General features: G+C 33.2%; 1 protein-coding gene across 1 annotated transcript; it reads left to right on the forward strand.

Annotated features, from left to right (window-relative positions):
* The first annotated feature begins 12,898 nt into the window (after nt 1–12,898).
* Nucleotides 12,899–13,453, forward strand: LOC110716663. Its single transcript, XM_021895310.1, has one exon. The coding sequence runs from the start codon at nt 12,899–12,901 to the stop codon at nt 13,451–13,453; it is 555 nt and encodes a 184-aa protein (XP_021751002.1).
* Nucleotides 13,454–19,521: the final 6,068 nt, after the last annotated feature.

The raw sequence follows: 19,521 nt of genomic DNA on the forward strand, positions 1-19,521 counted from the left end.
TTTTTTACGAAACTAAGCCCTATTAGCAAACTATTTACGAATATAGACGCGTGGTCAAATTATTTAGTGAAATACAAAATTTTTTTTAAAAAAATATGGAAATACATAAAAACGCTGCCTCAGTCAGCGTTTTTGTCTCAGGCTGTAACAGCCCTTAAAACGCTGACTGAGGCAGCGTTTCATTAATACTAGAAAACCGCTGCCTCAGTCAGCGGTTTTTCCTGGTATATTTTTCGCACACTCACTCTTCCTCAAAACTAAAAACTCAAACTCACTCTTCCTCACGCAATAGCCTATCTTCCTCAAAGCTCTGCCGTCGCCGCCGCCGCCTGCTGGGATCATTGCAGCAATGAATGACCCTAATGTTGGATTCACCGAGCCGCGAGCCTAAACTCATTCCCGACAACAGCATGGTACGAGGACAATGTCGCCCTAAGTCAAGGCGCATACGCAATGAAATGGATGAGACCAACCGTCCCGCGAGCAAATGCGGCCTCTGTCACCAGCAGGGTCACAACAAGAGATCGTGTCCCTCCAGATCGACCGGGCACTAATTTTTTATGTTTTCTGTTATCTAGAGTGATGTAGTAGAATAGTACGGTGATTGTATTTCTACATTTCAAATGATTGTAACAGTTGGATTTTTAGATTGAAGTATGAGATTTGAAATTCTGTATTTTGTTATCGCTTATATGTAACAGGCGGGCATACTGACATGCAGGCACTACACTGTCGCGTTCCTTGGCGATTGGGTTATCGATCCCCGCATTCTGTCTTTCGTGGAGTACGCTGGCTTCATGGGTATACATCGGCTGCTGTTGGGGGCTGCACTGGCTGCTGTTGGGGGCCTACTGTTGCTGCCTTCAGCCAGCAGATAAAACGCTGACTGAGGCAACGTTTTATGCTTAGGTGTAAAACGCTGACTCAGTCAGCGTTTTTCTCTGTTATGGATACAAGAAAAACGCTGACTGAGTCAGCGTTTTACTGTATTTCCAATTTATTTATTTTTTTTAAATTTGTATTTCACATAATACGAAATTTTATAAAAAAAAATAATAACCAAAGGTAAAACGCTGACCGAGGCAGCGTTTTATGTCAGAAGCTCAGTTTCGTAAATAGTTTGGCCACGCGTCTAGATTGGTAAATTGTTTGCCAATTAACCTTACTTTCGTAAAAAATCCTTTATTGTTGTAGATTTCCTTTTCCTTCCTCTTTCAACAGTTTTTCTGTTTTAAGTACGGAGTAATTAAAAAAAAAAAAGGCCCGTTACCGACTGGGATACTCGTCTTGTATGGTACTCTCTTTGTCCTTTATTGTTTGATATACGAAGTAGGTTTTAAATGCAATAAAATGTTGTCCAATTTTCTTTTATCATAAGATTTGTAATGTGTCCCATAATATACTAACACCTTTATACACACTCCGGGTCTACCGGAGAAATGTGCACCTTGCGCACATGTGTAAGGGCGTGTTCTCTTAGGTTGAAATTCAGTTCAGTTCAGTACAATTCAGCTCAGATTAGCTCAGTTCAGCTCCTAATTTCCTTCTTTTATAGATATTCAGTTCAGTTCAGTTCAGCTCAGTTTAGTTCAGTTCAGCTCAGCTCAGTTCAGTCAATGACAACAGGCCCTAAATCTTGGTTCATTCTTTAATACGAAGTAATACACATTTTGGACTTGTTCTCTTCAAATTGTCTCATATACTTATTACTTATTGCTTGATAAATTTAGATCAAATCAGAAACATTTAGGGCATGTTCACTCAGCTTAATTTCAGTTTTGTTCATTTCAGCTCCAATAAGTTCAGTTCACTTCGGCTCCAATCAGTTTAGACCAGTTCAGCTCTTAATTTTCCTCTCTCATAAAATATTCATTTCAGTTATGTTCAGTTCAGCTCCAATCATTTCAGATCAGTTCAATTCATCTCCAATCAGTTCAGTTGAGTTAGTTCAGCTCAGTTCAGTAAATGTAAACAGGCCCTTAGATCAGATCATAAATTTTAATTATCATTTACTTATTATAAATAATTAATTACATATTTAAAAAGTAATGAAAATTACATATTTGAAAATTTAATAATGAGATAATCTAACAAGATCCATATTGTTTATGTTTTTCTTTATAGATTAGTATTAAAATGTGGTCAAAATTTAGTCAAATTACTAAATCAATTAGACCATATAAGACCTTGTTAAAATCATATCAAACCTCCTTGTTTCTGGTGAAGAGAACAAGTCATTTTTATGGTACAAGCAAATAGGGACATAAAAACAATATCTTCCTTGTTTATATTACATACTACGTAGTTGTTTTACTTTGACTTATGACATTATTTAAAAATTTAATTTAGAAATATTTATTTTATCATTGATATATGGAAAAAAAAATTGTAGATGTATTTAATTGTTATATCAATACAACAATAGCAAAGCCTTATTTCCAATATAATTTGGAATCGATTTAACATGAATCTTCATAAGTAACCGTAAAATATAAAGATAAAGGACATAACAAGATCATTAGTTGAAATTTATTTTAAGCATTAGAATTAGAGCTAGGTGATGTTACCAAGAGTCCATGATTCATGTATTTAAAAGGAAATTTTAGATTTTAACACCTCACAAAAACGCAAAAATTGATTTTAACACCCCCATAAAAAAAATGGATTTTAACACCAGATAAATTTCTAAAAATTTGGTATTACCACCACTTAACTGATTCTGTTTAGGAATCCGTTAAGTGGGTCCATAAGCCACGTGTCGTGTTATTATTGGCCAAAAAAAAAAGAAAAAAAAATAAAAAAAAATAAAACCTAAAACTACCCGGCCATCACCTCAACACCACCCCCGCGCCACCGCCGCCTTCCCCCCAACTCACCACATCCCTCCCCGAAACCACCACCCCCAACCCACCTGAACCCTCCCCCTCCCTTTCCCGCAACCATATCGCCCCCAAAAACCACCAAACCCAAAACCCTTGTTCCCCAAAACGGCCACGAATCTGGCAAAAAATGACCGAAATTGGCCGGTTTTAGGGATTAGTGGCCTTAACCGGCCGATTTCGGCTTTTTAAGGCCGGATTCGTGGCCATTTAGGGGGGCGAGGGTTTTGGGTTTGGTGGTTTTTGGTGGCGTTACGGTTGCGTGAAAGGGAGGGGGAGTGTGGGTTGGGGGTGGTGATGCGACACGGGTGGTGGTTTCGAGGAGGGTTGTGGTGAGTTGGGGAGAAGGCGGCGGTGGCGCAGGGGTGGTGCAGTGGTGGTGGCTGGGTAGTTTTATTTATTTTTTATTTTTTTAATTTCTCTTTTTTTTAACAAATAAAATGTTGACACGTGTTACTGTGGGCCACACTTAACGGAATTTTTGGATGGAAACCGTTAAGTGATGGTAATACCAATTTTTTGAAATTTATCTGGTATTAAAATCTTTTTTTTATGGGGTGTTAAAATCAATTTTCGTGTTTTTGTGAGGTGTTAAAATCTAAAATAACCTATTTAAAAATATTAGATTAGTGACTCTAATCGTACATACAACACACTACATTATAGTGTAGTTGGTTCATCAAATGATTAAATTATCAAATTTCTAACTAGTGATATGTCATTATTTATAAATACAACATTCAATCTGTTTCTTTTTGTTTGTTATTTAATTAATTGTCCTTATTACTCGCTACTTTCCTTCATAATATATGATATATGAAAATAAAAAGCAAGTCTCCTCTAATTACAAAGTGTTTTGACAATTTTTTAGAAGGTTACAAGTGATAAGATGCAATTTTGATGAAACACTGGGTGCTAATTGATGAAGATGATTGATAGAGTAAGGGCCTGTTCTCATATAATTATTTTCAGTTCAGTTCCTTTTAGTTCACTTCTAATAAGTTCAGTTCATTTCAGTTCCTAATTTCCTTTTCTTATAAAATATTCATTTCAGTTGAGCTCTTAATTTCCTTCTCTTATAAAATATTCATTTCAGTTCAATTTATCTTTAGTAAGTTCAGTTCAGTTCAGTTCAATTCAGTCAATAGAACAAGCCCTAAGTATATATAAACAACAAGAGACTCTAACCTTCTCTTTTTTTTTTTTTGATATCATTGTGCTATTAAGAGCCAACATGGCAAAAAAGCCATGGATATAGTAATCTCTCCCTTTAAAAGTAAAACTAGTGTGTATTCCGATCGATGCCCTAAGTTGTTAACTTGTGTACTTCTTGCTTTAATTTAACAATTATGTTGGACTATTTGTGTAGTTAGTGTGTAGTGGTTCGGACATTGTCTTGGATGTCACCTTTTTTTTTTTAACACCATATGTATTTATATTTTAGTCTTGTGGAAAATAAATGAATTACATTATCTCTAATTTACTTAATAAATTAAAGGAATATTATAATATTATGTGAAACTTGAAGCATTAATAATAGTTGATTGAGATGGTAAAAGTATTACCTATATATATTGGAGGTTATGGGTTCGAATCTTGTTGAAAGCATATTATTTCACTTAAATGAAGTGGGTAGCTTACGTTGCGCAAATACATTGGATGCACGTTCCTTTAAAAGGAACGCTTTTAATATATAGTAGTACTAGACTAGATATATTGTGCATTATTAGAGTCACATGATCAATGCATTTATCCACACTTGAGTATTAAATTAATCTATGTAATCTTAACTATTAGAGATAAAGGTCTTCTGGTCTGATTTGATCTAATTTAATAATTTGGCTAAACTTTGACGACATTTTATTACTAATTTATAAATAAAAACATTATCAAAATGGATCTTGTTAGATTCGTCTCATCATGAACTTTTTAAATATGTAATTTTTATAAATTTTTTTAATACACAATTAATGATTTTTAGCGATAAGTAAATGATAATTAAAAGTTCTGATGTGGTATGATTTGAATCTTTCTGATCTGATCTGAATTTATTAAGAAATAAGTAATACGTATCTGAAATAAGTTGAAGAGAACAAGTCCTATGCATCATGACTATCGACTAAAATGACTAATGCATATATATAGTATAATATCCTATAGGGCCTGTTCACATTTACTTAATTTCATTTCACAAATCTGTTCATTTTAGATCCAATTAGTTCAGTTCAGTTCAGTTTAGTTTAGTTTAGTTTAGCTCCAATCTATTCAGTTTAGTTTAGTTCATTTCAATTTAGCTCCTAATTTTCCTCTCTTATAAAATATTCATTTCAGCTTAGTTTAGTTCAGTTCCAATCAGTTCAGCTCATTACGGTCTGTTCTCATTGGCTGAAATGAGCCGAGCGGAACTGAACTGAACTTATTAGAGCTGAACTGGACTATACTGAATATTTTACGAGAGAAGAAAATTAGGAGATGAACTAAACTGAACTGAACTTATTAGAGCTGATCTGAACTAAACTGAACTGAAAATAATCTGATGAGAACAAACCTTAGTCTAAATGTCATTCTTTTTATTATCCTTATTTACTTTATACATACTCTATTAAAATCTATTATAGTCTCATTTGTTAATGTCCATATCGGAGAAAAAAGAGCGAGAGATGATTTTATTTTATAAGGTTGAGAAGTTACTCCTAATATCAACAATTGGTTTTAATTTAGTGTGGAACCTTCTTGAACATTATTCATCAATTGAACTCTCCATCTTCTTTTTTAAGTTCGTATTATTTTTGTTAAAGCTAATGTGAAGTCTCTTTATTTTTTTTTTCTTTTTTTCTTTTTTTTTCTTTTTGAAAGAAATATTAAGTCTTATTTAATTCATGTTATAAGTATATTGAAGGATATTAACTTTACAATATTTGCTATTTTTTTTTAAAGGATACTATATTTGCTAATTACAACAAAGATTTCTCTACTTAAAATTTTTGCCCCACATTCTTGAGTTATTTTTTTTTTCTCCTTTTCTTCCAGAGCAGTAGAGAATGATACTAGGCATTTCGTGCGGACTACGTAAAGGAAAGAATACAGTGCAACATACTACTATTACAAAGTTACGAAGTATATAATAATATGAATATATATTTTATCTAATATTTTTGCTGTAAAGATTAAAACTGTTATAAGTTTATAACATTACAAAGTATTAAAAAAAGTGATGATTCATTGATTATAAGCTATATGCAATTGCCACCTGTTTCCACACACAAGAGGGATTTGCTATCGTGTTATCTTCGATTATGAGTTGTAATTCAAATCTTGTTGGACCTTTTTTTTTTCTTTTAAAAAAGCTAATCTCCTACATCACCTGCTCAATACGTGGTGTAGGTGGTAGATTTCATTTTTGTATTTTATAGTACTCGTATTATAAATAATTGATACGAAGCATTATTTAATTTTATGAATTGAAAGGTGAAGTATATAATAATATTATATTGAGGTAATTGAGATAGAGCAGTTGCTATCTATCCTAAGGCAGGAGCCAACAACACTTTATACATACCGTGTACATAGAGTTGGGCCTTTTTTTTTTTAGTTTCTAGGCAAAGCAAAGTAGGAGTTAGCCGATTATAGCAGATTTTAGCAGAGCAAAGTAGAGCAGAACTTCCACACAATGCAGAGCAGAGCAGGCCGGGTAGAGCAGTGCAGAGAAGAGCAAAGTAGAGCAGAGCAAAGCAGAACAAGACAGGGGAGAGCATAGCAAAACAGCTTAAAAGAACAAAGCCTTGGACGTCTTTTTATCATTTTATATTTTTTTTGCTCATCCCAATTAAGGTTATTTAATTTACTTTATGTCGTCTTATATTCTTGATGACCAATTACGTAGAAGTCTTACCGTCTTAATTATCTTTTAGTTATACTTCCATTTGCAACTCAACTACATCTAAATTTGATTAGAAGTGTTTATTAGTTTTCTTCATTCATTCATTAGTTTCGCTATACTATTGTTAGCTAATTTTCATTATGAACTAGTTTTAGGCCAGGTCAATGTCCAGGTTGTCGCATTATTCTCATAATACAAACTATTATTAATATTTAAATTTTATTGATTGACATGTAATATGGTAATAACTTAGCGATTAACAAGTTGGAGTTTAAGCTTGAGATTATTGCGGGATCAAATCTTGTAACCAAAATTTCTTTAAGACCATCTATAACCCGACATCTCTCGAGTCAAAAACTAATTAGAACTTTGTATGTTAAAAGAGAGAAAACATGCAAAGTAATAAATTTTAATTTTCGTGGAGTAATAACTTGTATTATTTTAAAAAATAAAGAGTAATAGACTTATAGTGACCGATTGTAAAGAATATCTTCACCATATACCATAGTTATACGGTACACTTGTGCACCAGAATGTACCAACTGGTAAAAATAACTCTTATGAATATTGTGTATCCGGGTGCACCAACTAGTACTAGTCTACATTAACATGGAATAATAAGCTGGTCATATATGTTAATATGTAGATATTGTTGGCTAGATACAGAGAATAATTGAAAAGTCAATAACGGTAAACTGGTGAAACATTGACATTCTTCAACAGGCTAGTAGCGCCGAGTACGGGGGTGGCAACAGCATGTAAGAACATGCCGTCATTAAATGTTAATTGCGTCAAACTAATGGCGGTTTGGTCGGTTGCATTTGCATTGGGTTTTTGCAACGTGATTTCCTATGACTTCTTCACATGTGTCAATCCTTTTTTTTTTTTTTACTTAATCACACATTTCTAGGAATTTTACACTACCCTTACAGCTTGGATGGATTCCATAATCACCTGAAGCCCCTTGATTATTGACTTAATCCATGGGTCTATGGACTAGATATAGGCCTCTAGATTGTATTTTTGGATTATTTATCGATTTTTGAGGAACCCTAAGCCTTAATTAAATCTGTTTTGAATTCTCACAGTTTAAATTTGAAATACTCCTTCCATCCCTAAATTACATTCCTACATTCCTCTATTATGTGAGGAATAAATACTAGAAATAGGAGTGTAATTTAAGGACGGAGGGATTTATTTAAGTTAGTTAGAATGACTAATGCCAACCTATTTCAAATATATATCACAATAGCTCCCGCTTTTGTAAATAACTTGGTGTCACGTGCAGTGCTAGTACCCTAGCAATTTCCTTTATTTTCAGGCACAACAAGTTCTATATACGATGAGGTACGGCAACTCCTTATAGCTTGTGCGCCTGTATTGATATTTGTGTCTTAGTGTAGGTTAGTATCATTATTTAATAGTTGATGTATATATGGAGAATATTTGTTTGGATCAAGTCTTGAGGATTCAGGTGCTGCAGGGTTGAATTTGCGCTGTTTAGCGCGTAACATTATTAGTGCGATATGTTGAAACTTGAATTGAAAATCAAAGTTAGGTAAGGGTAAAACTAAGCTATGTGTCATAATTTGACTCTCAATGTAGCACTATTGACTTACCTTAGAAAGCATCATCCCTTTATAATTTAATTTTGAAAAGGCATAATTTTTTTATTATTAACACTTAAATGATGCTAGTATATTTAATAATGGGTTAGATTAGGGTTTCAACAGGCTCAAATAGGCATCAAATAAACTTGATGAGCTGCACTTGGGCATCAGGGGAGATGATATGGACATGACAAACTTCTAAAACAAAGTTAAGAAGGTTCCCTTATAGGTTTTTATTTTTTATTTTTAAATTTATGTCAACTCAGATTAGATTAGATTAGATTAGATTCTTAGGGTGTAATATTTTTAGTTTTAAAGTAGGCATGCATGACACACATCATACAAGTATATATGTCACGATTTGTCTCTTGGCATATATTATTTTAATTTAAAAATTTTAAAAGTCAAATCAAATCGAATTAGATATCAAATCAGATCGAATTATATATAATCAGAAGAATTAAAGTAAACTAAAGAGATCGAGTTATTATGCTTCATAAAACAATAATATTATACTGGAAACAATCTTTTCAACTTACACGGGAATTGTATCTTGACAGATAGCAATACCAAACAAGCATTTACCATTAATGCCCTATATTCGTTTGTGATTTATTTTTCTTGATTCTCAACTTTTTTAAATAGCTTTTCCCCCTAAAATGTCTTCCTTTAGTCCCATTTCATTATATTAAAAGCTTAAAAATAACATTGCTTGTTTACTATTTGTTGTTGATTGTGTAATTCACGATTGGAATATAATGTTGTCTCATCTTTAATCCGATCTACTCCTTCAAAGTTATGCAAGAATCTTTCTTTTGGAAAGCAATTAGTTAGAGTTGGTAGAGGAGACATTATCATAACTTATTCTATAAAATTGGCAGAAAATCAGAAATTTAACTTTAAAAAAACAATGACTTGCTAATTGCTATGTCGGCTCAACTAATTATTCTTCCAACCAAACAAGTTCTAAAACTTCTAATTATGGATAAAGTTATATCTCCATTTTATTATCTTTCCATTTAAATTAGCATTATATTTGGAAATAATATCCGATCATTTTTATTTTAATTATTAGAGTTCATTTCATCTCTATTACTAGTATATAAAATGTCCACTTAAATTAAAAATGTCTTTATTTTTGTATCCAAATGGTGGGTGTATATTTCGAAACACGTTTTGGGTGGATTTAGGTCTCTTTTAGAAATAAATGAGCTAAGAGCTCATATAGGATACCAAATTTCATACAACTTAATTACACTTTTACAATCAAATTTCAAAGGTTAATTTAAGATTTAATTTGTCTAACAAGAGATATACCAAACTTGCATTATTTTGGGTAAATATATACTTCCCCCAGCCTTTAGGCATTTAGTTTTAGGCGGTGATCTGATTAGGGTCTATTCACATTTACTAAACTAAGCTGAATTGAACTGATTGGTGCTGAATTGAATATTTAGAGAAGGAAATTAGGAGTTGAATTGAACTGAATTGAAATTAAGTTTAAGTAAATAGGTCCTTAGCGAAGGTAAAAGAATGATTCTTTATTTTTTTTTTTAAAAAATATTAACACTAAGCTAGGATTAATTAGAGAAGAGTTGAATACCACGCTGTATTGTGTAAAAACTATTTTGAGTACATTGGTCGTTTACATTATATAATATTTACCGATCAAAGTGCTACAAAGCTGTATTATTTAAAGGAAAATATTATATATATATCCTTTAGGGCTACATATATGCATTAAATTTACATTAGAAAATCGTAAAAAGTTAGGAAATCATAAAAATATAAACACTAATTACACTGATTTACGTGTGTTTTTGTCATGAATTCCAAATTTTATACAACTTCAAGAATGTATTTAATGCTTATATATTGCCCTTAGGGCTATATATAGCATTACTCTTATTTAAAAACGGAGGAAATGTATTTTTTGTTCAACTAAGCTAAGAAAAAATAAAATAAAATAATTACAACTGGTCAAAGTTTGTCTAGCTAGTAATTAAGATATACTAGGTTAGTAGGTTAAGTCCCGTACCATCCACGGTAATATTCAATAGATATTTTAAATTATTGCTTTTAAAATGAATTTATTATAAAACAGTCTATTATTAGCTGAATAAATATTTTAAAATACGCATGTATTTATATTTATATACGATATATTTCACCAATACAATTATATCATTTTCTTCTTGTTAACCAAATGAATATATTAACAATATGTATTTAACCCATACATAGATCTCCTTTTAATCCACTTTATTCATTCTCTCATACAATATATTTTTTCAATAATCAGCTGATAAAAATATTTTTTCATATATTTCCTAGCAATCTTTTCACACATAATTATATACAATTTTTTTTTTTAAAAAAACCCTTGTTGTAAAAATGGTAGAGTTGTACATAATAATATATGTGTAACAATTTATGTTAAGATTTTGATTTTATTTTATTTTTTTACTTAAGTTTACAGTATCAATATATATTGTGATATGATACATTATATCTTTTCTTTATTATTTTATTTATGTAAAATATGATTTTTTTTTTATTTTTAAAAAAAAGCTAAGGGCATGTTCACATTTACTGAACTGAAATGATTGGAGCTGAACTGAAATGAATATTTTATGAGAGAGGAAAATTAAGAGTTAAACTGAACTAAACTAAATTGATTGCAGCTAAACTGAACTGAAATTAAGTAAATGTAAACAGGCCTTAAGGGACACACCAGAAAATGGCACATGTACTTTAATTTGGTATGTCTTTTAGTATATAGTCATTGATGATTGATTATTGACTATTGATTTATTGGTAATGACCCTGAACAATATTTTGTAAGGAATTTTATTTATTTACTTATTTTTAAACTATAAGATATGGCATGGTGCAATTCGAGGGAATCTTACCCATGTCAATATTTGTAGAATACAAACTTTTAAAAAAAACCTGGTGTACAATAGTATTGTACGTCACTGGTAATATCACATACTCAATTAAATTAAAAATGATTAAAAGTTACCATGATATACATACAAGTACCTATATTTTTATTGATTTAGTTACTTTCTTTCATGAGTATTAATCAAATCTTAATCAGTATGTGAATGTAACAATTTCACTTTTATGAATAAAATATCATGTAGCCTAATTACATTAAAATTGTATCAGAATTGAAGTTATCCCTCAAAAAAGTTTTAGTTATCCCAAATAAATAAAGCAGTTGTAAAGGAGACATGACAATGCATGAATTTACCTTAACTTGATTACAAATTTTAACTCACATCCAGTATGAGCATATTGCTATTGTCCCGTTTGATTAACAGCCATAAATCGATCAAGGGAATTATAATAAATTTGTTTATAAATCTACTTGTAAATATTAGTATTATCCATGGTATTGTGAGTTTGTCCATCTTTGTTCCTCTTTAACTTTCGTTATCATCCATTAACTAAGCTAAGGTAGCTAGTATTGAGTAATAAAATGAAAACATAAGAACAATAATAACACATATTTGCATGGATTGGAGTAATTTTATTTGTTAGCACGACGTACATGATTAACACAAACTTTCCTTAAAAATTTACCGTTAAATAAACAATTACTTTATGCCCGCTATTTACTATTTATAACCGCTTACCAAATATGACATAAACATATTTATAATCATATAAGTTGTTGCTAAAAAACACGAGTTGTTGCTAAAAAAGATTAATAATATCAATAAGTTGATACTAGCTATGAGCCCTATGACTTACGAGTTAGATACTGTGAGTTTGTGTGTTGTGAACTTGCGACTGTGTGAGTGATATTATTTGTGTGTTTGTTTCCTAGCAATGTCGGCAACAAAGGGAATCATTAATTTTTGTCAATTGATTGTCTGGAATTAGAGTCTTATTGTTGCACTACGTACATTTTTCGGAGACTTATTGTTGTCGTCGACGTAAAAAAACTGTAAACTTCAGTACATGAATTGATGAAAATGATGATTTATTAGACAATTACTTAATTTCTAGTAAAATACCAATGGAATAATAATATAATATCCTTAATTAATTTTTTTTTAAACGGGAAGTAATAATATCATTAAATAATAGCTATACGACATCTACAATAATAAAGATCTGTAAACCATAGATTTAGAGAAAATATCTGCATATTTGGCATAACTCATACTCCACCGTTTCAAGCTTGACGCGAGCAATGATTTCGATGTCTTTGCATCTTTTCAAGTTAAGACCTCCGCAATTTGCTCTGATGTTTTGATTTGTTAGATTATGTAAATAATCTACTGTATATTATTAGTTGTATTTACTAATATATCCCTAGCCCTAACCCTAGTATAATCTTGTATATATACTAATGTTTAATCAATGAGAAGGCACGCCAAATTTTCTCACATTCTGTCATGGTATCACGAGTCTAGGTTTTCGCTCCGAACCCTAACTCTCTTCTTCCGCTCATTTTCTCTTATTTATCTTCTTCTTCTTTTCCCTGTTACTTTCGGCTATCTCATGCATCCTCCATGGCCGATCAGAAAATTCATCTAGCCACCCTTACCAATAACATCAAGACTTGCATTTCGATTGTTCTTGATTACAATGGCACTCAATACAACACTTGGTCTACTTTATTCCAACTCCATTGCCGCATTGATTTAGTAATCGACCACATCATACCAAAGGTTGTAAACGAGAAGGAAAAGGCTCCTAAAACTTCTGATAAAGATCTTTGGCAGCGACTTGATGACATTGTTCGTCAATGGATTTATAATACTATCTCCAATGACCTACTCAATTCCATAATCGATCCCGATGGCAAGGCTATTGATGCTTGGAACCGTTTGAAGAATTTTTTTCTCAATAACAAGTCTGCCAGAGCGCTCCACCTTGATGCGCAATTTACCAACACCAAACTCGATCAATTCGAGGGTGTTAAACCATATTGTTCTCACCTCAAATCGTTGGCTGATAGTTTGAGGAATGTAGGCGACCCTATCTCGGACAATAGAATGGCGCTTCAATTATTAAAAGTGCTTACGGAGGATTATAGACCCTTTTGGACTTCTTACGGCATTTGACCCCTTTGCCTTTGTTTGATACGTTGTGATCGATGCTCGAACTAAAAGAGCAGGGCAACGCAGTCGATGTTGTTGTCGAGTCTCTTGCAGAGGCTCACATTTCTTCCGCTGTTCAAAATCAAACCCGGGAGACTACACCCAATTATGCTCATTCTAGCTTGTGGTGCAAATTCACGTTCTGGTGGTTGCAAGAACAACAAGAACAAGTGCGGTGGCGAAAAGAACAAATCCGCCGCCGGGAGTGGTGGCTGAACCAACTAGCAGCAATAGTAGGGTGGTGCGACACATCAGCAAAATACCCTCACGAGGCGTTTGGTTGGAGGGATAGGAATAAAAGGGATAAGGAAGGAGGATAAAGATAGGGTATTGATAGATGGGACAAGGATAAATAATTCTTATCCCATGTTTGGTAAGTTTGTGAAATAAATTAGGATAAATAATAAAATTATAAAAATATCCTGACTAACTTCTACATTTTCCCTTATCCTTTCAATTTCATTAAGGGTAATTTGGTATTTTTAACCTATTTTTTTATCCCTTCCCCTTATACCACCCCCCTTAGTTATAGAAATGGGGGGATAAGGAGGTGTTTTAATCCCTATCCTCAACCCCCTTTTAATCCCCATCCCACTAAACAAACATCACTCTTCTTCTATCCTCATCATTTATCCTTATCCCTCCCTTTTTATCCCCCTAAACAAACACCCCCTCAGGGATGGATGTTTCCGGCAGCTAATTGGGGTTAATGGAATCAGCCCCCTTGGGCAACGTCCCCTCCTTGTCCGTACCCAAGTCAAGGCCCTGGCCCAAATTGGTGGTCACCTAGGCCACAACACTCAGCTCCTCAGGCCGGTGTTCTTGGGTCGCGTCCTCAACAGGCGTTTTTTGTTTGGTGCTCCTCCTGCTTCGGGATATGTACCCACCAACATCAACCAAGCAATGAACACTATGTCTTTTCCCGACCCTAACTACTACATGGACACCGATGCTACTTCACATATGACTAATTCCCAAGGTAATTTATCTTCTTACTGTCAATTACGCAAGAATAGTCATAATTCAATAGTTGTTGATGATGGTAGAAAAATTCCAATTTCTGGTTATGGTCACACATCTTTTCCTCAAATCACACTCCAACTCAAAAATGTTCTTCATGTTTCAAAATTAATCAAAAATCTCATTTCTGTTCGAAAGTTCATTATTGATAATAATGTGTCAATTAAGTTTGATCCTTTTAGGTTTTCGGTGAAGGACTTGCAGACGGGAAGCAAGTTAGTGAGATGTAGTAGCAGTGGCGATCTATATCCCTTCTTCACGGATTGTCAAGTCTATGATTCATCCATTCCGTCTGCTTTTTCAGTTGTTTCTCCTAGTGTGTGGCATTCCTTACTAGGCCATCTGGGAAATACAATTCTTAGTTCTCTATGTAGTAGCAAACTCATTAATTGTAATAAGGTTTCAAAACATGTTTGTCATTCATGTCCTTTGGGAAAATTAATAAAGACACCTTTTTACGATTCTATGTCTCATATTACTATGCCTTCCGATATAATTCACAGTGATTTATGGACCTCTCCTGTTCTTAGTTATCTTGGTCATAAATATTATGATAATTACACGAATTTTATATGGACCTTTCCTATGTCATCCAAATCTCAAGTTTATGAGTTATTCATTCGTGTTTGAACATATATAAAGACTCAATTTGAACATGAAGTTAAAGCTTTCCAATGTGACAATGGCCGCGAATTTGATAATGATCCATTTAAAAAATTTTGTGTTGCCAATGGAATGACTTTTCGCTTCTCTTTTCCATACTCTTCTCCCCAAAATGGCAAAGCGTAACGTAAAATTAAAACGACCAATAAAATTGTTCGAACGCTCCTTTGTCATGCTTCTATGCCACCATATTTTTGGCATCATGCCTTAGAAATGGCAACTTACCTTCACAACATCTTACCAACAAAATTTCTTAGCAATCAATCTCCTACTCAAATTCTATATCAAAAGCATCCTGATTATTCTCACCTTCGTGTGTTCGGTTGTTTGTGTTACCCTCTTTTCCCTTTTCCTACAATACAAAAATTGAACTCTTGGTCCACTCCTTGTGTGTTTCTTGGGTATCCTTCCAACCATAGGGGCTATAAATTCTTTAATATGTCTAGTCGGAAAATTATTGTTGCTAAACATGCAATGTGTGGTTCGATGTGTCGGTTTTCCCTTTTTCTAAGGTACACACCCCTAGTCCTCACACATACGATTTTTAGGTGATATTTCAACACCTCTTGAAAATCCCATAGTGAGGCAACATATTTTACGGTATCCCACTCTTCCTAGAGCTACGGGTCAGCCTTTCCTTCTTACTCCCTTCATTGAGCAGCATGATCTGCATCCTAGCTGCGGTGATCTCCCTCTGGCCACAAATATGATGCGGCATACTCTGCCTCCCCCCACATCTCCCCTACACCAACCACATACTCCCCCCTTCCCACGCACATTTCAGATGTTGATGCCTCTCCCAGCAGCGTCCCGTAGCGCGGTTTTGCAACATTAACTGCCAACCCCGCCGGGTCACCAGCGGGCGCTGGTGCGAGGGGTTTCTTGCCCACTGAACTTTCTGCCCAGCCCGCTCGCTTTCCAGCGGGTGCTGGTGTAGGCGTGGCCAAGCAAGGCATCCGCTCGCCTTCTCATGTCTTTTCTCCCTCCCATATACCAACCCCACCTCAGCAACCTTCTCATTCCATGACTACACGTTGTCAACAAGGAATAATTAAGCCAAATCCTAAATATCAAAATCAAGCACACCACACTTCCACTTCTATATCGCCTATTCCAAAGAACCCGGTTCATGCCTTACGTGACCATGATTGGAAAATTGCAATGCAGGAAGAGTATGATGCTCTAATTGATAATGGCACTTGGGATTTGGTACCGCGACCGAATAATGTGAATATTATTCGTTCTTTGTGGATTTTTCGGCATAAAATGAAATTTGATGGCTCCTTTGAGCGACATAAAGCTCTTTTGGTTGGTGATCGTAAAACTCAAAGGGAAGGCATCGATTGTGATGAGAAATTTATTCCGGTTGTTAAACTGGATACTATTCAGGTGGTTCTTAGCATTGCCTTATCTAAGTCTTGGGCTATACATCAACTGGATGTGAAGAATGCTTTCTTACATGGTAACTTGAATGAAATTGTTTACATGTATCAACCTTTGGGAGTTTGGGGTTCAAAGATCCGGCTCATCCAAATCATGTGTGTCTTCTCCGAAAGTCCTTATATGATCTGAAACAGGCACCCTCGGGCTTGGTATCAGCGTTTTGCATATTTTGTGGCTGTAGGGAATATTTCAAGCATTACCCCTAACTTGAAACCCACTGTGATCATACACTAAAGCATGGTGGCGTCCAAAGGGAAGGAAGATAGAGCAAAAGAGTAGCCAACAAGTTTTAGGAACTTGTAAACCGTTCACAGGGTGAAGTTTACACCCCTTAACGATCAAGGAGATCGTCAACTCCAATAGGTCTGGAACCATGACTGGTAGTTCGGGGATGAAGGTACACATCCAATCTAAAAGAGATTGAACCTTCCCTAATAATAGGCCTTTACTTTATTCTGATCGTATTCATATGCGCTTTCTAACTAACATGCAATCAATAGGTTTACCCTAAACCTATTTATCTATGTTGGTTGAATATTAATGCACAAATAAATCTATTATTGGCGATCACTTGAATTATAATCATATTAACCCTAAACAAGATTATTAATTATCTTATATAAGCGTGATTACAAGTACAAATTCCCTTTAAACATGCATAAAAGGTGTGATCAAGCAATAACAATAAATATATATAATCAAGCAACATAATAAATCAAAATAATAATCATAAAAATAATCATAAGAATTATAATAAAAAATCATCATCATCATGTTAAAGCATAATAATAGCAAGATCCTAGGCATGATACTAACAAGATTAATAACAAACCCTAGCATGTCACTAAACAATAAAGATCAAATATATAGCCCTAACATGATACTAACATGTTATTAGGAAAGAAATAGGAAGCATCATAATAATCATAATTGTCATATTTGATATTATAACCTTTTCCCTAAACATAATACTAGGAATCATTGTTGTCATTCAAAACATCAAGCATCCTAACATGATACTATGAATCATAATAACAACCTAGACATGATTTCTATATCATAATATCAATTAAGCAATTAAAGCACTTACTTGGATGCCTCGTACCTCTTTCTAATAACAAAATACACGCGTTAGTAACTTCAAGGAAAATAATAAATCAAACAATTAAATTAAATAATTGAAATAGAGATTTGGGACCAAACCCTCAGAAATTAAAACCTTTCACGTCTAGGGCGAAGGCAACTTTGCACTTGGCTAGGTGTTTCTAGATCTTATGAATGCGGAATTTTGTATGCAAAAGCTAGTTTAGAAAAGAGAGAGAGTAATCAAGAATTTCTTGATGAGAGTTGGTGAAAGAGAGAATTAGAGAACTAGAGAGTTGATGAGAATTGATAGTAATTGATGATTGAAAACAGAGGTTTTAGGAGGCTATTTATAGAGAAAATCAGCCGGATGGATAAAAAAACGAATCAGAGTTTTAAAGAGAATAAAACGAATTAGCGCCAGACGCCAGACATTAGCGCCAGACGCTAAGGTTAGCATCTGGCGCTAATCCTGCCGTCAGACGCTAGGAACCAGTTTCCACGCGCACTACTACATAAATGAGCAAATGCAACCCTTAAAAACCGTTACAATAGGGCAAAAACCCGTTGCTATAGACCTATTGCAACGGTTAAAGGACCGTAGCATTTGCGGCCATTGTATTAGGTTTAATGCAACGGTTCATTTTACCGTTGCATCAGGGCCTAAAGCAACGGTTAATAAAACCTAATGCAACGGTTAGAATTCCTATGAACCTTTGTAGAAGACCTAATGCAATGGTCTTTTAGTTCTAGTGCAAAACTCATTACTTTCTATAGAATCGCTGCATTGTTATTATTATTATTATTATTATTATTATTATTATTATTATTATTATTATTTAATGCACGTAGTATATAAAATAATTAATAAAACTACAAAGAACAAATAATGTAAACAAAATTATATAACAACCATTTTTTTTTCCTCTAGAAATATGTATATATACATTAAGTAATTTTACATTGATATTTGACTTTCCATACCCAAAATATTTATCTAAATAGTTCACAAAATATTTACTAATATATAAACCTATATAAGGATTAAGGAGATTATAAAACCTAATTTTATATGTATCTAATTGTCCAACAATATTGTCACAATAATCCCATCACCATTCTTCCTCCTTGATATACACCATGTTGTTCATCATCATATCACCATGTACCTGTATACATAAAACAAACAACTAATTACATTAGAGAATAAAATCATTTAATCACATCACTCTACATTAAAATAAAAGTTAGTTGATTTCTTATTAGATAAATTTGTTAGAGAAGGTAATAATACATATTTGTCATAGTATAATGATATGTTGATACCAACCAAGCCAATATAATTAATTTAAATGTCAAAAAATTAAATAAAACCACAAACCCAAAAATAACACTTAAATTTAGAAACACCCATAAATAATAATCTAAAAAATAGATGAGAAAATGAAACAAAATCCCCAAGAGAAAAATAATCTAAAAACATAAATAATAGAAGTAGAAGAATTGAATGAAATAGTAAGGACTTGAAAAAAACTATATATCATGACCAACATAAATTAACTATAAAATAATTAAATACAACAAGGCATTAGCTAAATGTTCATTGATTAGTAATAGCTAATTATATAAAAAAAATTAGCATGTCAATAATTATAAACAAAAATTAAGTAAAATTGTACTAAACATATTGTAGACACCCATTTGTGTCTCCCCAAAACCAAACCCAGTGATGAGTACCTTTCGCGTCGAATCATAATCGAATGAAGTGAAAGTGTGGAAAGTCTAGTATTGCGGATAGTTTTAATTTCTTTTCTCTTCTCTCT

The sequence above is a fragment of the Chenopodium quinoa genome, unplaced genomic scaffold, assembly GCF_001683475.1.
Source record: "Chenopodium quinoa cultivar QQ74 unplaced genomic scaffold, ASM168347v1, whole genome shotgun sequence".
NCBI lineage: Eukaryota > Viridiplantae > Streptophyta > Magnoliopsida > Caryophyllales > Amaranthaceae > Chenopodium > Chenopodium quinoa.

Bases quoted from the DNA above. Each gene is read 5' to 3' on its own strand.
- LOC110716663 (XM_021895310.1), top strand. From the start codon at position 12,899: ATGGCCGATCAGAAAATTCATCTAGCCACCCTTACCAATAACATCAAG.